Below are 20415 nucleotides of genomic sequence, written 5' to 3' on the forward strand. Positions count from 1 at the left end.
CAACATTTATTAATACTCGATATACATTCACACGGTTATGTGAGAGCAGTGTGAATTTAAATGCTGCATCACTGTAAAACGAATTAGCAATTACAACGCGATCAGTCTCTCTCTCATATTTTTCTATCGAATATCTTACTGAAACTTATCTACGGAATCGTGTGAGCTTTGTATTAAATTATTCTACGCGCATAGCATGCATTACCTACACTTCTAGAACGCATATAAAATGTACAAAAGTTTTGCTATGCAGATGCATTTATTAAATGATAAAAAGTTATCTGTTACCGGTAGACGAGATGAAAAACTAGTTTTAATTGACGATATATTAACAGAGAATACTACTAAGGCAGATTTTTGTGTGTTAAAGCGTCATCGTAAACATGATTGTCGACAAGTTTCTACTCCAAATCTTGCTTGCTTCGGGAACACGATAGACAACAAGACTCTTGGTAGAATTGATAAGAGCAGAGCCGAGCTTGCGTGACTAAATTACAGTTTGCTATTTTGTCCTTGCAAAGTGGATTGTTCTCAACGCCTAAAATGAATAAAATAATACATAGGTCATTTTCTATTATAGAAAATATTTTTTGGTTCAGCAGTTCTTCAAAATGTTTATTGCATAATATATTTAATTAATTAATCTATCAGCATTGCAAAGACTCTTAATGAGAGAGAAAACTCGTTTTACCATTCGTTATTTCGGGATCGTCCTGAACTTGTAGAACTTTGTGAGGATTTTCAGACACGCGTAGATCGTCCTTGCAGGGATAATCGTTGCATATCCTTCGAGATATCGGTCGATCGTCCTCTCGGCAATGAATCTGATGAGGTTCTGGTAATTGACCGTCCGGATTTAAGCATCGAACCTCCCGTTTCTGAATACCTTTACCGCAGGATCGTGAACACTATAAACAGAGATTAGAAAAGTAATTGTAACTCGTTAAATTTATCAAAAACTTCATAAATATTAAAGTATTTGAGATTTTAATTTTGACGCGATATAAAGTGATATAATCAGATAAATAAATCTTTACCGCCGTCCAGTCTGATATAAACCAAGTAGATACGCAAGAACGTTCTCTGCAAGGTCTCTTAGTTTCCGGCTTGTTCGCAGGACAATTCATGTCTAGGACAACACGTAGAGAACCCCGAAGACTCGTAACACATACCACATCTCTAACTTGCTCACCCAAATCGCAACTCGAGGAACACTAAAAAATATAAAATATCAAATAATCATCAAATTATATTTTTATTACAAAAATAGAGAGCAAGAGAGCAGATATATAACAATAATATAATTTTTTAATACATACATAAATTCCGATTTAAAATTAATTTTTTATAAGATTATTATTAAATGATTAGGTTTGAGTCTGACCTTTGTCCACGGTCCTGTAAACCATTGACCGCTGCAAGTTCTGTTACTCGCGCATTCTCTGGAAATTTCAGGTCGATTATTTTCATCGCAATACTCTTTGTCAGAGCTTATTTCGCAGAAAACCCTTCTAGTTTGAACTCCTATCCCACATTCCGCCGAGCACTGAAATCAATAATTTTAAATTGCTGAAATCGATGTTCTTTAAGTTTGCATTCTAAGTAAAATTTTTAAATAGTGCAATAATTTAATTTTTTTTACATTTTTTTCCATCAATGTTACAGAAAATATAAATAATAAGTTATTGTACGCATTATTAACCCTTATTCCGTACTGATGGACCATTTTTGTCTGTGATTTTTCTAACAACGTCAATTTCTCGAAAACAAATAATCATAAAATAATATATTTAGGTAAATTATTTTTCAAATCTATTATTTTAATCTTTATTTAAAATGTTCAAAGAAGGTATATACATTTTTTCAGATTTTTTAAAACACTTTTACATATTAATGCTGACCCATCTGTACAGTTAGAAGGTGCCAAAAATAACGATACGGAGTAAGTTAATTGTATGCACATTTTTATTAAAAGGATATTTTTGACTCTCCTAAATTTCTTAAATAGTAACAATTTACCTGATCAGACCATTCAGTAAATAACCACTGCGGACTCTGAAGATTTACGGAGATGATGTTCAATGGCGTTGATTTCGCTAAACACGGTCCCAAGTCACAGGTTTCATATGTTTCAGGTTTCTCCAAAAGATCACACGGTGCATCTTGAGTAATGCAAGTTACGACTCTCGTTCTTTTCCCTACGCTACAGGACGTGGAGCACTTTGAAAAAATAATATAAAAATTTATATTTAATTAATTAAATGTGTTTAATTATACATTAAAAATTATATAAATAAACTCGCACAACAGATACATCTTGATATTGGTGCTAGAAAGTACCTGAAAGCACTTGAAAGCTTTATTCTAAAAGGGAAACTAAATATTCGTGACTTGATAAACGAGAAAACAACTCATGACAATGCTTTTACAGCAGAAATATCATTATTGCTCGATAATAAGTTTATTTAATTTTATAATCGACAATAACTTTGTGAAAAATTGACACAGTGACGCGCGATAAAGATATGGATTTCCAGAATTTATAATTGCACGTCTTTTTGTGCATTTTGATTATAGAACTTGTCGTTTATTAAAAAATAGGAAAGATATCCATTTACCATTGTGTGAAAAAAAATCTCTTCAATTATAAAAAAAAAAAACTAATTCGGAGTTGAGCGTCGAGAAAATTAATAAGATAGAAAATTAATAAGAACTCATTTTTGAGAAAGAAACATTTTAGTTGGAACAAGTGCGCAAAATGTTTTATTTTATTTATTCAATCTTTTTTTAATTAAATATGTGGAGCAAACATGCTTTTCGTACGTATTAATATGAATTGATTCGTTTGACTGACAAAGAAATATGTTAACGGATAAAATTACCTGTGACCAAACGCCCACAGTCCATCGCGGTGACGATGATTGAGAGGATGATTGAGAGGACGTTTGCGTCGATGTCTGCTTAATCTCCTCGCATTCTGGCATTTTGCATACCTCGTTCGTTGGTAAATCTCTCGAGTCCGTGCAAGCACCATCGGCAATCCTCATCGTTAACGAAGGTTTCACCTCCTGGACGCACTCGAGTTCCCGAGTGCGAACTCCAGTACCGCAGGAAGTGGAACAGTCACTCCATGGTCCGCCGCGCCATCTTTTCAAAATATACAATTTCTGCATCATTTTCAAAGAGAACTATAAATTGCTGATTAAGTACTCTTAAGCAATTAATTAGATTTTAACAATCTAATTAAAAAGTATCTTTATTCACATTGTTATTCACAAGAGCAATACTGTTTTATAATAATATATGTTTGATATAGCTTTATTTTTATTAAATGTAATCCATTGCAAATACATATTTTTGCAATAAAAGTGTGTATTTTGAAACCATAAATAATAAGGTATAATTGTAATATAATTATATTAATTTTAAACTTATATTTTTATATACATCCAATGATTATTTAAATGCCTTTACATAATTAAGCAATATACACAACATACTTATTAGATATAAAAAATAAAATTAGCTCACCTGGGCGGACATGGCCTAGTGTTGCATCTGAGACGAACCTCCCGCGGCTTTTCTAACGCGTGACATCTCTTTTCCGGTACCTGTTGCTGCGTGTGCTCTTTGATACACACGTGTCTGAGTGTTTGAACACCTTATGTAACACAGAGAAGTCCTTTGTATTCACAAATATGCATAAATTGTCATTAAACAAACTGTTTATTAACCAGTTCTTGTTTACCTCCGCCGCATGATTTGCTGCAATCGCTGTAACCAATCGCCTTCCATGCAAATTTTCTTCTTTTGTAACGCCGTGGTAAATATGGCGGAGATGTTATATTACTCGCTACAGCTCCATTGTTGATCCTAAAATTCAATTCTCTTTATAACCGCTGAGAAAAATGTATGCTGCATGTGTTTTTAAAACTACTACGTATAAAATTTTAGATACTTTAGTTACTGGTTAAAATGTAGACTGTATTTTGTTTGTAAAAGCCATCAGATTGATTAAATATATTAGAGTTTATCAGAAATGTTTCTTACCTTCTATTTTGTAAACCAGGTTCAATGCCTTTATTTGAAACTGTAAATATATAATTTTTCAAGAATTAATTTATTATTAGCATTTATTATGCTTCAAGATGAAAAAATATAACGCTGAAAATCTTTTAGTCAAATTTTCACTGCTTTACGTAAAGTAAATCTAAGTATGTAAGCATCCAAATAAATTAATAAAAATTAATAAAAACAATTTTTTTAGCGCGAAAAAATATTTGAAAATCAAAAATGTAAGTCTTAAAAAATTACTTTCCCTTTAAAGAGTATTATAAGGTTCATATATTATATTAAAATGATACACCTGCGTTATGCGCGAGATGATTGTTTCTCGGTAAATTTGTATTTCCGGGAATCACATATCGATAAACAATGCCAGGGTTTGGTTCCTGATACAGAACCTGTGGAATGATAATAAAAGGTTTAATTACTTTGTGTATAGATAGCATTTTTATTCATTTTTAATTGTTGAGTTTTAATGGTATGTTTGAAAATAGAAGAATAAGCAATTTAACTCTAGTAAATATAGGATCTATATGATTTATGACAATGTGGTGGAAATTCAACGGTGAAAGGGTTAAGTAGAACACGGTTGAACTCATTAACGCCCACGATTGTCCGAGCACAACAATGTTCTATATCGCTACTCGTAAAACGCCATTGTGATTGTATTACAATGATATCTGTAATTTGACCGAAAGACGCAAAATATTCCGCAGAATTATTACCGGTTGAGCATATTTTATACATAGTGTGAATATTTTTATGAAAAATATTCAATGATATTTCCATTTAAATAATTTACTCGATTCTGATTAGATTATTTTTCTACTGTTGATTAGAGGTGCACATGCATTTATTATAATATATGTATAATAACTTTACATCAGAAGACAGTAAAAGTTTCTTCGTACATGCAGCACTCATATAAAAGATAAACTTTATATAATCCATTAATATCTCATATTAATAGATCCATTAATATTACATCTTATGTATTACTTACCATGACATCTATAGGTTCTTGTAATGGTCCGGCGGCAGAAAAACTCTCTAAATTCTGAGAACCCTGACGTAAGTAGGTAAATGTTGTTCCGGCCGCCTTGTACTCACCGGACCAGTTGATAGTATAATTTCCATTCAACAGGTAACTGCCATCTTGTAATCTAATAGCTGCAAATTTATTATCATACTTTGTCATTTTCTTTTATGGAAATTGAAAGAAGCACGTTATATAAATTTCTGACAATGAGTTAAAGCTACAAGAGAGATATGTGAATAGTATTTATAATGATTATTGTACAATTATATAGCTATTATATTATATTTATTAATTATTAAATTAATAATATAATTTATACTCATCGAAAAGTAGTCTATCATTGTCGTTTATGTTAGAATTTATTTCTACCACAGTTCTTCCAGCAAGATACAGTTACAGCTACTCTGTATGTGTTTTAGAAACGTGTTGCAATATATATTAGGCCAGTTGGAAAAAATCATCGCTGACCGCATTTATTCGCAAATGATCTGCTACATCTATTTATAGAATAGACGATCCCCAACACGTCGATTGACACGTATCACGCTAAAGTTGGCAATTACGATCGTTTAAAGTGAGACTTATGCGCACAATGACGGTCGTTTACGAGCGAGTTTACGGTCGCGGGGGATTTATGTAATCCACGTGGCATGGACCGGTGCATCTAATTTAGCAAAACTGCGGGTCCCGTTTCATTTACGAATCGCAACTCGATAGATTAAAGGAATCTCGTGCTCTGGAATCTTATCTTTGATCTTTGAATTTATTTAAAATTTTGGTGAGGAAAATTTATTAAATATATATAATATATATATATATATAATAGATAATTAATTGAGATGCTAAAATTTATTAAATATATGTATATCTGTGAACTCTATGTGTTTATAGTCTTACATTTATTTCTTTCTAAATTCTGAAAAAGACACTATATGGATATATTTAATTTCACAGGAGGAGTAATTTTCTATCCGCTTCCCTCGAGTCATCTATCTTTGCAGATTAGGTGAGGATAATGGGAGGCGCGATCGCGTTGGTGGTAATGAATGTTCCGACAGTATTGTTAACGATAGCGACTAATCACGCCGCGGGCGATTCGTTTGCTTATCGGCGACGCGATCATTGCATAGGAGACGCATCGATTACGATCTGTTGTGTTCGTATCCTGTGAAAGGCAGTCATTATGTTGCCCTAATCGAGCGATGAATAGATTCGAAAGGTATTGAAGGCGGTAATGATGATTACCTTCAGATACAATAAATCAAAGTTCGATTTCTAATCGGATTCTAGATATTATATGACTGCCAAATTTTAAAGAATGAACGTTGTAAACGTTTCTAAATTATTGTTATACTTAAATATTCTTAAAATTTTAATTTCTTTTTTATTATCCACTTTTTATATTCTACATTATTTGTTGCTTTTAACATTATTAAGTATTTTAATGTCTTAATTAAATAATTTAATGTGTTTTAATTTTATTTTTATATTAACTATAATATTGATGTAGTTATCTGACATATTATTTATTGCTAGTTTTTTATTACATACAACTCTTAAAGTCTTTTAAATAAATAACAAAGATAGATTATATCTAATATAAATTAAATAAATAAAGATTGTGTTTGTAATTGATCTTATATTATTATAAAAATCTTGTGATTTATTATATGTTAAGTCGTTTAAAAAGTATAATTTTTAAAAATCAAAAGCCGTCATGTAATATGAAATTTGCATGGTCAGTCACGTAAAGTGTTTTAATGCCTTATTTTACGCACATTACTCTGAAGAGAAAACGAATCGATTGGCTTTCGTAAATTCAATAGTCATAACCATTAATAGCGACATTTGTTATGTTTTGTTTTATAAGAAGCTATTAGCTTTTTTTAGCGTTTAAGACTTTTTCTTAGGAATCGCCCAGACACCTGGCGCAGATGACTGATAATTGAAAGCTTAATCTGATATCATTGATTTAATATGTGCATTCGTTTTCAATCATTCTTGAACTTTTTATAGCTTCTCGTAAATGTATTCTTTTTATGTAAGTTTAAACAATAATTTTGTAATTTTCACAATCAGTGGTATTATTTTCATTCGCGTCTCTAATTATTTTTGATTACACAAGCAAAGTATCTGTTGTAAATTAATTTTTGCATGTAATCACTCACGCGGGTCGTCGATGATCGTGATCTTAATCATCGGGTGCAGTCACTGTTTAACGTCTATGCTATGTAAACGGGTTACCGTAAACAGTATATAAACGGTGAGAAATCACGGTAAGTGGAAATGAATTCCTCGTAACCGGTTGCCTGCGATTTCCACGAAATCCATAACGATACTCCACTGAATTATTTTATCTGGCGCCAATCGCGCAATTAATGTTAGAATCTTGATAGGATCTTGATGGAAACGTTAATAAAAAGGATTTCGCGCTAGTCACGTCCTGGTCGTGTAACGTTTAATTTACATTGCAAAATATACAAAATTGCATATGCACCAATATCAATTATATCTCGCAATAATAAAGCAATTACTGTCAACTTCTTCTTTATCTTACTTTTCATCGAAAAAAAAATTATACATTTTATAATACCGTGACTTTAAGAAAATAACTAGAAATGTCAAAGCACTTAGCAAATTCATATAATAATATATAATCATATAATAATAAAAAACATTAACTAATATAAGCACTAAAACGTAAAATACATGTGTATTTAACATATATAAACTTATTCAAATAAAATCATATTTAAATTTTATATATTTTTAAATTTTACATATTTAAATTTTATATGTCTTATTTAATATTTTATCTAAATAAATAAAATAAAATAAGTTTAATTCAAAATGTGAAGTACACAAACGCATGCCCTTGAAATGTATAGTACAAAATTCAAAGTAAAACTGAAGAAAAACAGTTTAATTATTTTAATTTATCTTATAATTGATAGCGACAAATTTCTCTTACCAAGATAGTTCTGTGTGTGACGGAGTTCGGTCACGTTCAATGCCAAGGCGCCACGTGGGACCACCGCCACCAAATTGTAGCCCGGTTCCAAAGTCGGTTCCGTGAAAATTCCGTCTATCAGATGACCGTTGCCAAATCTCACGCCACCCTGAAACAGTCCGTAATAACATGTGTTACGACGACCGAGAGAAATTCGCGCGAGGGATAATAAATCATGCGATTTCGCGGGACTAAACTTCAATTGGAGTCTTAGCGTCCAAGATCAAAGTCCGGGCAGTTTGTGTGGGCGACGAATGACGTTTCTGATCGCACTTCTATTTTTCCAGATGTCAAACGCGGAACCAGTGGAAGTCAGAGAACACGAATCACCGCGCCGATGCGAATCTGCGAAATGAATTAATAGGAAATGGCACACCCGCAGGCAGATGAACGATGCAGACAGGCGATGCGCTTGTGTGCTTGATAAGTATCTCGGTGGACCGATTATACGACGCGTGACAGAGCCGCGAAATAATACAAAAATTTTGCAAACAATGCAATAAAGAGATCCGTTTTAGTAACTGCAAAATATTTTCATAAACGACAAAGTCTTTATCTCCTATATATTTCGATTTCCGATCCTAACACTTTGATCGCGACTTTCTACGTTGTGACAGTTATAATTTCGTGTTATTTCCTTTTCATTCTCCGTCCCAAACGAATATTTTACATTGGCACGATTACTGCGTGTGCATCCACTTTTCACTAACGCACGAAAATAAATATTTGTCGCGAGTTGTTAATCCTGGAAAGTGGCATAAGTATGTAGGAGTACATTATTTAGATATGTGATCCTTATATATTTTAACATTAAAGATTATTTTTCTGCTACAAGATTAAATTAAAACAAATGCAGCATATTTACAAAAAGATAACATTTAAATAAACATTTTTAAAAAATACATTCTGTATAAGAAAAAAAGGGGATAAAATTTAAATTAGAATTATATTCATCGTTTTTTTTTAAACACCTTATGCATGAGAACACTAAAATAGCTTGAAAGCATGATCTATTATATCGAAACGGTGGAATGTTTTTGCTTCTTCGCTAGATCGCTGCGTGAAATCATCAAGGTTAATTAACCGATCAAACGGCGGCTGGAGATGCAAGATGCGCAATTCGACCTAAATCGCGATTAAAGTATTATCATGGCCTGTATGTGGCCACGTGGCCCCATTCATAGTCCATAGCTAGTTTCTTCTGATCTACCACAAGCTTCTTCGATTGCTTAGTATCTGCAATAAATCATTTCCCTAAGAATTGCTCTGGCAAATTATTCTCACTGTTTTATAATACTATTACGAATAATCCTATTTATTAATTCTAAAGTTTTATTAAATTTCTGTAATGTAAGAAAATTGTTCATTATTTATAAAATCAATAAAAAAAACAGAAAATATAAATTACTATATGTTTGCATTCTTTTATTTAAATTAATAACAATCGAAAAGTAAATAATTAATTTACAAATTATAAAAATTTAATGATAATTAAAACAAATAAGTAAAAAATCAAGTAAAGAGAATCAATTTATATGCATTGGATTTTCTTTAAAAATATAGTTTTTCCCGAGTATGTAAAAATAATTATAAGCATTATAATTCGACAGTTTACACGTCGGGGATCATTCTGAAAGAGTGACGGGACTCGATCAAGTCTGGCCATTCATTTTCAACCAGGTCTAATCGGCGCAAACTGCACATCAAGCCGCGCCCAAACTGACACTCCTCTCTCCAATTGGATTAACTCGGGATGAATGTCAACTGGCTTGTCGTTTGTATACGCGCGATCGCGCGATGTTAATTGTATGAATATCGCATGAGCAAATTTATAAATCGGCGGCGAACAATAAATGTACAGTGGCGTAAAACGTTTGATACTCGAGTCGCGAAGCGACTCGAAAGAGATAGATTTCAAGACTATCAAAAATGATATAAATAAACGGATTATAAACGTTCCTCTGATTTAGAATCTAGTCAAAAAATTAATGGTCCCGACTTTTATGATTGTGTAAGATATGGGATCAAAATAATTTCTCGAAGATGTCTTAATTTTCACAAGAAACAGATTTGTAATAATTTATTGTTAGACTTTTATGATAACTATGATATAATTAGACTCAATTAATCTTTATGTCAAATTAACCTTATATACGTTGCTATTAGAAAATTAAAGTTAGATCGAGCGTCATAAATACATCGCTGATAAATATTTCTTTGTGAAACAAAACTGTTGCGTTCAAGTAAAACAATTTTATGTTAGTTAATAACAAAATTTATTGAATCGCATCGTAAATAATAATGAACGGGCTATAATTCTGTCGAGCCTGCGAACGTGCGTAGCTTCCTCGTCTGGCCACATCAGGTGTTTACACTGCGATAAAATAACGTGCGTATGTACACTCCGCGAGTAACGTATGAATACGCGATTAAGAGGGAACCATCTTTGGACTGAATGGTTTCCTCGATTCCTCCTGAGATTACATCACAAGTGTGTGTCGTTCCTTTTATCTAATTAACCGTCTCGTGTTACACATTTAACACATTAATTTAATTATTTTCTTTCATTTAATTAGTTATTTATTTAATTTATCATTTATTATATTTATTATTTATTTTAATTTAATTTAATTATTATAATTTAATTATTAAATTAAATTAAATTAATTTAATTATGTTATTAATTCCAATAACAAAAGGAGGACGCGACTTATATATATTTCGTCATTTATCGAGGTATAAAAATAAAGTAGACTGTAGACAGTTTGTGTGCAACGTGTTCTTTTATTTTTTTTTTTTTTTTATATCTATCCGTATTTATATGCCGACGAACAATACAACATGTAAAAGCGCGATCTAGGAAAACGAATGCACTTTCTAAGCACCGGCTTAGCTGGATTATGCGTAATGTCACCACCAAGGGAGAAAGAGAGAGAAAGAGAGGAGCCGAATAAATCTAAGACAGCGCATCTGAGGCGGCGCATCTCCTTTTTTACGATAATCAAGATCGACGGCGTTGAGCCGATCACCTCACGATGATATCCAACGTCGAATCTCTGCTTAGCGCTTATTTTCAGTGTGTTATTTTTGTAGCCACTCAAGCTGTTAAATCCCCATCGCCCTAAATGCGGGGCGCATAATATAATGACGTACTCGCTGCGTTTTATACATCGCGACGCTTTTTTTATAGATCTACTATTGGGTCAAACAGTGAAATTCTTTTGAAAGTGGTTTCCTTGTTCTGATTACTTATAATTAACATACGAACAAATTACTGACTAATTGATAAGTAAATTATTTTTTAAAAATTATATGATATTAACCCTTACTCCGTATTGTTATTTTTGGCACCTTCTAATTGTACAGGTGGGTCAGCGTATTTTCGATAAGTTTATTAATATGTAAAAGTGTTTTAGGAAATCTGAAAAAATGTATATACCTTCTTTGAACATTCTAGATAAAGACTAAAATAATAAATTTGAAAAATAATTTACTTAAATATATTATTTTATGATTATTTGTTTTTGAAAAATTAACGTGTTGTTAGAAAAATCACAGACAAAAATGATCCATCAGTACGGAATAAGGGTTAATTTTGATTATTGAATAAAATGCGATAAAATGCTTCATAAAATTTTTAGTAAAAAATGTATTCGCATGGATTTCATCGAAAATCTCAACGTCGTCACTTCAAACGTAACACGAAATATTTTAATGTCCGCTACATAGGATAGTTTATTGCGTTTGTTCCTTTCAAGTCAGAATGGAAAATGCTCTCAGTTATTTTCGCAACGTATTTTGTCGCGAGTGTCACTAAGACTTGTATGAGATACTTTGAATAATCATGTACAGGATTAACAAAGTTTGCAAACTACAAACACTTAAACGTCGAGCATATAAAATATTTTAACCGCAAAGAACATCGACGATGACAGCGACTAAGAGGTTGGCCAACGACATGCGTCTTCTCGGTAGTCACAGCCGAAGAAATTCGGTTCCGTTCTCGATCCGACGAGAAATCTCATGAAAGCCATTAAACGAAACAGAAAATAAAGACGTCGTCGCGATTTTGTGGGATGAGCGCGTCGAGGACATGCTGGAACAGTCGACGCCACGTTCCCACAATAATGAAGACGAATAGTCGCCACATAAACATGTCAAATAAATGTTCAAACTAGTAAAAATGCAATCTTGCCTGGCAGTAGAAAAATAAAATAGTGGTCACCCGCAGAATTTTTTCACTGTTCGTGTGTTCACATTCTATTACATCTTAATTTTCATCACTTGCCATAAAGATAGAAGAACGATTAAAATTTACATTAAAAATTATATTTTGAGAAAAAACAGGAATTGTTCTTTGTCAATTTAAAATGTTTCACGTTGTCATGTTTAAAATAATGTGTATATATATATATATATATATATATATATATATATATATATATATAGAGAGAGAGAGAGAGAGAGAGAGAGAGCTTAGAAAAATTTATCATTATATAGATTAAAAGAAATAACAGTTTCTTGCGGAATAAGGACTAAGAATAAAGACTGTCAAACATTAATATTGAGAGACAGTAAAAGAAATATCTGCAGAAGTTATGAAAATTACAATTGTTTAATAAATTTTTAACGATTAACGATTGGAGTTCGAGTCATATGGCAGGAAGTTGCACATTCTCTGCTCCGATTATATTATTCTGCCATTCTAAAAATACACACCGCCGACAACACTTAGCCACAAGAATGCGTTAAGCGAGACTTCCTACTCAACACATTCGAAACATACTAGCTATTCAAAACATAACTTACATCACAGACGCCGAAACTCGACTGTGCGAATATTGTATTACTAGGAAGTTTGATTCATTTCGTTGTTTTTGCGTGTCCCTACTCATTCTCGCGGCAGGAACGATCCTTGCAACTTTAAATTGCCCGTAATTAGGAACTGGTAGCGTTTGAATTATGCTAATAAAGCAGCGTTTCACGCGCAAGCCGGTTGGTCCAGTCGAGGTAATATTATGATGACGTTAGTACAAGGTTGATCGTTTGTTCCAATTAGCATGCGATACCTTCGCAATTTTTATAAAGCTAAGTAATACTTTAGACTTTTTTTCGCAAAATTACCCTCGTCACGCTGTTTTCATTGGAACGTAATTAATCAATGTGTAGCATAAGCACCATCACACCATGTGATCTGCATCTAACAACCGGAAACTTGCATAAACGAACAATATAACATTGAGAAACAAACTTTTTCATGCTCTATGTAAATTTAAATAAGAAATTTAAGACAATTTTATAAAAATATAAGATTACAAAGTCAAAAAATATTTCCATTGTCACAGTAGGCTAAAAGATAACTTTATTTTTTACTTTATATTAAAGTGCCATTGTTATTAGAATTTTATTTTTAGAATTTTATTATTAGAATTATTTTAAAAACTATCTCTCTTTTTCTTATATATAATTTGTATCTTTATTTTAATATGTTATCTTATTTATTTTATGTGAGATTTCACTTTACAAATTTCTCGGAAATTTATTCTAGCTACCATGTCCAATGACGTTAACTACGCATCAGTGCATTAACCTGCGTCGAAAATATATACGCACATTTTCGAAGAATTTCCGCCATGTATGTAGATAAAGCTACGTTTTCTCTCTCTATGAAAGACTCTTATCAGCATGGGACGAAGAGAATCTGTCGTCGTGTAACACTTTTTTTTATTACCTCGTAGAGGCCGAGCTATCGTCGACGAGAGTCTCTCATCGTTGATTGAAAAAAGGTCGCGAGCCAAAAAGAGATAATAGAGACACCAAAACAATCCATTTCCATGTGTCTTCTAAAGTGACGAATATACGCAACAAATTTTGAAGAGTTTCTGAAAATTTATCTAAATTTTCCTGTGAATTTTAAATAAATATTATTATATATATTTTAATAAAGTACATTTTAAATTTATCAAAATTGATTATCAAGATAACAAGAGAAATATAGAAATAAAAACATATTAATATTAATATATTATTTAATTAATATAATAATTAAAATTTACAATGTGTTAAAATCTCAGTCATATAATACGAGTATGATAAGTAAACTTTCTTTTACTATTTATCTTTATTTCTAATGTCACTCTCATCTAATGGAATTACGTTATTTCACACCTATGCGGTGTGAAAATTTTCATTCTTTAATTTCTCGCTAAAGGAAAATTACATGATCGATCTCAGCGGGTTAGGACCAGCAGCGCAATGTTCGTGACATATGCCGGAACATATTTACGAACAATTTCGCCCAAGTTTGACATACGAGTTTGACATTGGGGCTGCGGCCGGCTGGCTTGTTAATGGCGCGATAAATCACACGTCAATATGTTAGTCGCGCGCGCCGCGCTTGTGCCTTACCGTTAAAGATAGCAGCAAAAAGGGAAAGATGAGTAGATGCATCTTGAGAGATTTTCGCTCACTCTCTTCCTCTTTCTGTCGATCTCACTGTTGACGCATGTCCGCTGCGGTTTCCGGTGGATGGCGCACACTCTCCGCCTCGCACTGCCTTCGTCTGATCTCTATGTCATCTTTCACTTGCGCGTTGCGATGTCAATTGATTTCTCCGTCGATTAAGTCTTTCTTTTGAGCAGCGATAGAGATTTGTAAGTCCTTAAAGAATTTTTCTTTCATTGACTCTTTTGTCCGACTTCCTATTTAGATAAATTCAACTTATTTGTATTCAATTACATTTTTTTATAATATTACGTATAATTAATATAATAAATCTGTAATTATTAGTATTTATAGTAGTAATATCTACATATATTTTTTTCTCGTAGTATAATTTAATAATTTAGAAAATTTAAAATTTCTTGATTATCTTCCTTTATTCAAATTAAATGCATCGTAATATAATTATAATTAAATTTATTATTATTATTTAATTACAAGTAAATTTATTAAATTTGTTAAATTAATTTCTAGCATCAATGTTTATTTTAAAATAATATTATAATTAGATTAAGGAAATCTTTTGTATCTCCAAATGTGCATGCATATTTAAATATAGTTATTAAGAATTTCTGTTAATTAAACTCAAAATTCTTTCAAAATACTTTTTTTTAATAGATATCTTTTTGCGTGATTACCATGCATGTGCAATCTGTAATATTATTGAATCTTCAAGCGTCATTTCCGCGATATTTTACGAATGATAAATATATGGCTAAAAATAATATTGTAACATTCTAAAGATGAAACCCAGCGAATACTGACATAAATCGCATGGAATGCAATTACATCACCGTCTTCATAAAGTTTCGACGAGATCCGCAATTTTACCAGACATTTATTGAATCTTTATAAATTCAACTATGCATAATATGTGTTATCATTGAATAAGATGTCTTGAGTTGAATGTCTCTTGAGTGACGAGTTTATTACTTCACATACACTTTTCAAATTCATTCACAATTATTTTCTATTCGTATCTCTTTCTTTATCTCTTTTCTTATAAAAATTAAATTAAAAGAATATTTTAAATAAAATTGTTATTAGGACAAAATACGTTATAAATTTGTCAAATATGATTCAAGTAGAATAGTAACAGAAAATATGACTAGTTGCAAGTCTCAAGCATTTTGTTATCTCTAAATTTTTAATGAAAATGTTTAATCTCCGATCAATATTTGATTCTTTTTCGAATCAGTCAGTCAACTGTTACATTATTTCTAAAAAAAATTCCGGCCGGTTCTTTAAATTATCTCTGCAGTTTGCATTAATCGAGTCATAGGCTAAAATAAATATGCATATATATACATTTGTAAGGAAACACATGCATATATAAGGATTATCATAATATATAGTAAAATTTTAAATAATATGAATACACTTGCATATATAAATGTTTGCATTTGAAAAGAATTTTTGCACTTGAAATAATTTTGCTGTATATAAAATGCGTGTGTAATAATCGCAATTGTATATTAATTATACTGTTAAAAGTTGTGATTGTATTTTTTAATTTCGTACCAGAGAAAGTAGTTATCTGTTTGCTATGTGTATCTGTGTGTGTGTCGAATAGAAATATATCTATTTCTAAATCTAAGTAATGTAATCGTTCTGGTAAAGCGATAGAGATTAATAATGTTAGATTATTATGATTAATGTAGTCAAATCTTACTTGCCATTGATTTAATTAATAGTCCGCGACTTAATTATCGTTATGACTTGTTTGCACTTAAACGATTGATTTGACATTCAAATCAAATGTTACGGCGTGACGCTAGAGAGGCTATCCAAGGCGAAGGAAATTGGATATTAGAGAAGTCATCGGCTGGGGTGCATGTGTGAGTGCATATGCGTATAATACTTTCATGCTCCAGTTGCTAGTGAGCGTTAGACAAGAACTTATATTACCCGTACGTCGACCTGTCGAAGGTGGAGTAGCCTGAAGCTAGAATTATCCGTAGATTGTACGAATCGAAGATTTCTCTATCATCTCATCTTATTATGCATAGATAAAATTTCTTAAACTTTTCCCTTACATCTCGACAGAAAATTAATTTCTGTACTCCCATTTCATCAAAGTCAATCAATGGAAATCAATTAATGGACAAGAATCTCAGATATGCATCGCAATTAATCTCGATCGTTTACCAAATGAAGGAGTTCTTGTCCCGCGCAAGTCTAATGTCCTCACTACGAGATAAATCACCGACAAAGCCGAGTCGCGTCGCTAATTATGCGACTGCGCTTGCATAATCGGCCATGATAAATTCGCGGCGGTCGAGCCGGATGCCGGTCGTGGAATTTTTGTAGAAACGGAACCCACGAGTGAGAGCACATTCACGTACTCTGTCGCGTATATTCTGAATGAAATGCGATTAGTTCCCCGTGATAATCTCAATGCACGGGCATCACAATGCTAGTCGCGTAAGTGCACCGCGTTTTGTTCGGTGACAAACGTATAAGTCCGCATAAAGTCGAGAAAAAAAGATCGTCGATCTGACAGCCTGATACGGAATAGCGACGCGCGTTATTTACGCGCACAAATGCGTGATAAATGCAAATTAACACGCGCGATATACGATCGTTAAATTGCATACGAATTGCTCATTAAGCTTACAATTATTACCAGCCCGAGACTGCATGTCGAATGCATGTTGTTGCATGCCAGCAAATCATAGGCCGGGCGCACGGATAACGAATAAGTCGCGCACATGCATAATTGTGCGGAATAAGTTTATTAACTTTTTTTTGTCAAGTACTCTCTAAGTAAAGTTGGAAGTAATTATATTGTTACAAATAGAAAATTTTATACGACCGATGTTAGTTAATATATCATACGATCTGTAACAGTTGATTTTATTTAGAGTCACTATTTTATTAATATCTCAGTGCATTGCATTAGAATTTATTCAACATAAAGTGTAAATTAAAATTGCATTAGTTCACTTGTCGACAAGCCAATATTAACATTTTGTATGACGCAAATTTATTTTTTCTGTCGGAAGTTGCATTAAAATTTATTTATTGAGAGAAAATCTTTGCTTTCATATGAGTGACCACGTTAATTTTTATAATCGTGTAATGTGTAATCATTATTACTTTTAAATCATCATGTGATGAGTTGTGAATAGATCTCTATGCAGATATCTACGATGAAAATATCACGGGCATATTTAATGTGCATATAAAAGCTCCCATTGGGAAATTATTCGCATGCATTTCCGTGTGTGTATTTTCTATACACGATGTTGTTTATTAGATGGCTAATTTTATTGCAGCAAAACACGTTGCATCGCGGCAAGATGGAGCAATTTAAGGGGAATCTTCTTACGCAAGTCGCGGTGTACCGTTTATTTTTACGATTATCGAATCGCCAGCATTACCGTACTATTAATACACGTTCGCAAAAGGCGTGAATAAGACTGTGAATAAGTAGTAATTTTCGACCGAGTAGGACGAAAGTGACACGTAACTAATCATAGCTTTATACATTTTTGACTGCGGCTTCGTTAATTCCTATATTGGCAATTATGTCAACTACAATAATTATAAAAATAAAATTGCATAGTATTACTCAAGCTCTAATTGCCGAAACAAATACAAATTTTAACATTACAATGTTTATAATATATTGATGTAATATTTATGTATATAATTTATTACTAAAATCAGCTATATTTTTGTTTAATCTGACTTATGTATAATTAATATATATATATATATATATATATATATATATATAAAATTATATTAATTATCTTTGCGTTAAATCACATTGTTTAAAATATATTTTACAGAGTTATAAGTAAAATAAATAATGGTATTTTTAATAATTGTTAAGAAAATTATTTCTTGTTAATTTTAGTTTTAGTAAAGCGTTAGGAAGAAATTGTTTACGTCTGCATTTAATTAAAAGGAATATTGACATCAAGTTGTGATCGATGCACTTGACTAACCTGTTGCACTAAGTTCAAATAGTATGTGCAACTGTTGATACAGAATACGAGCACACTAAAACCGGACACGGTAGCCAAAATCAACTTTCACATCAATCACAAAATATGTCTCTCATTTGTGAGTTTGCAGGGCAAATTGTTATCACATCTTGGTGATATGAGATCATATCAGTTAACCACTTTAATTACACAATTATCTTGAACGAATAATATTTCTATGTAGGTGTGCTCGATTTATAATTTATCGCCGATTAATTCACCAGCTGATTGATTCACCAGCGGTTCCGATTGGTTAGCGAAACAGTGTTTGTCAATATTGCAATATGTTTACGGGATATGTTTACGGAACAGCTGCACGGGGGATTTTTATTTCCCGATATTTATTTTTCGAAATTATCTCACGCGTAAAGCTAGATAATGTGCAGCAAGAGGTGCATGTTGCAACCTGTGGAGAAGACCGAGAGCCGAGTTCCTCTCTCAGAGGTGTCGTTTCGTACTGACGGCTCCCGTCGGTGCAGGACTGACTTTATACGCCCGCGTGGAGTCGCGGAATCGAGCTTTGGGTGCCTCGTGCCTCCGTCATGGCGCCGTCACCTGGCAACCAAGTATAAAGACGATATTTTAATAATAATGCAAGTCTGTTTCTTTCTTCGTTTTATGATGTAAAGTTTTAAGCAACACAAGCAAATGTTTCGGAAATATATTGATTAGAACAGATTTTTATTCATCACACAATCAATGAGAACACACTCATTGATTGTAAGAAAACTACATATATATATATATATATATATATATCCTATTATCTTTTATCAAAAAATATTATAAAAAAATATTTTTAATTACATTTTTCTAAAATTTCCGATAATAAAGTATTAAATAATGTTAATATATAAAATATTAAATTACGTAATTTTCGATAATAAAATATTAAATATTTCGAATAAGTCTGAAATTCATTTATATTGATAAAATTATTTTATTAGTTTTATTATTTTAAACATAAACTTTAAGAAGAACATCTAAAATTAAACTTGGTAACAGATTAAGCTTGGTCCAAAGGTGAACCAGAGATATATGATTTATGGCGCTTGTGGTATGATAATTAGTTTGTGAATATTATTATTGTGGTGTTTGTGGTATTATAATTAGAGCTGCAGAATATAAAGTTCTTTCTGGAATATTGTTATTCTTTATTCATGGGTGATGGCATTTCGAACAATTGTGACAATTCTGATAAACTTGACCGATATATCTTTTTTTGAAAAAGTAAAAAGAGAAAATGCATCCGGTCTTACGTCAAATTGTTTCTTAAATACAATATTGGAAAGCATTGATTTACATCGATAAATTAAACTTAAATTCAAATGTGCTGGAGATATCGTAATTAATCGTGAAAACCTACTACTTTTAGAGGGAAGCGATGACAGCAGCTGACATTGATAAGCCGGTCGACTTTCGCCAGCGTAATTTAACATCTCGTTCGCAGCCTACATGCGTCCGTATGAGTAGCCTGTAATTAGCGGCCAGCCCGGTGGCGATCTAATAAGTTTGCCCGAGCAAATTATTGAGTGGGGCGCTAGATAGAATTAGCCACGCCGGCCCGTCGGCTGATATCACTAAATTGCTGCGTTCCTAGAGTAAGGAGTGCGTCCGGAGTGCATCTTGTATCGTCATCGTTCATCAGCCTCCGCTACGTTCGCTTCACGCGAGGTATAAATAAATATATCAGGTCATCCTCTCGATCGTACTGTCAAAGTACGAGAAATAATGTTCAATAATTTATCCTTCCGCGAAACAACGGATCTCGATATTTTGAAAAAAAAACCCATCGGCAAAATGCA

The 20415-nt window shown here is 32.3% G+C and overlaps 1 protein-coding gene across 4 annotated transcripts; it reads right to left on the reverse strand.

Annotated features, from left to right (window-relative positions):
* Window positions 1-240: 240 nt before the first annotated feature.
* Window positions 241-19100, reverse strand: LOC140669078 (thrombospondin type-1 domain-containing protein 4). Of its 4 annotated transcripts, none has more exons than XM_072898576.1 (14): window positions 19017-19100; window positions 14523-14815; window positions 8076-8223; window positions 5069-5235; window positions 4367-4463; window positions 4051-4090; window positions 3749-3873; window positions 3532-3661; window positions 2883-3147; window positions 2020-2220; window positions 1385-1546; window positions 1038-1214; window positions 692-908; window positions 241-538 (listed from the first exon to the last, which is right to left on the reverse strand). In XM_072898576.1, exons 2-14 carry the CDS (start codon window positions 14562-14564, stop codon window positions 402-404), a joined length of 1908 nt encoding a protein of 635 aa, XP_072754677.1. In that variant the 5' UTR covers window positions 14565-14815; window positions 19017-19100; the 3' UTR covers window positions 241-401. The 4 variants fall into 4 exon arrangements, with proteins under 4 accessions (XP_072754677.1, XP_072754678.1, XP_072754676.1 ...); XM_072898577.1 differs by having other exon boundaries at window positions 14523-14774; window positions 19017-19091; XM_072898575.1 differs by having other exon boundaries at window positions 14523-14774; window positions 18572-19066.
* Between the last annotated feature and the right edge of the window lie 1315 nt (window positions 19101-20415).

The sequence above is a fragment of the Anoplolepis gracilipes genome, chromosome 8 (assembly GCF_047496725.1).
Source record: "Anoplolepis gracilipes chromosome 8, ASM4749672v1, whole genome shotgun sequence".
Classification (NCBI taxonomy): domain Eukaryota; kingdom Metazoa; phylum Arthropoda; class Insecta; order Hymenoptera; family Formicidae; genus Anoplolepis; species Anoplolepis gracilipes.

Excerpts from the sequence above, each read along its gene's own strand:
- LOC140669078 (XM_072898576.1), bottom strand. The coding sequence starts at position 14,564 with ATGCATCTACTCATCTTTCCCTTTTTGCTGCTATCTTTAACG. Across the intron at positions 4,464-5,068 it reads AAGAACCTATAGATGTCATG|GTTCTGTATCAGGAACCAAA; the intron begins GTAAGTAATACA and ends ATCATTCCACAG. Across the intron at positions 3,662-3,748 it reads CAGCAAATCATGCGGCGGAG|GTGTTCAAACACTCAGACAC; the intron begins GTAAACAAGAAC and ends GTGTTACATAAG.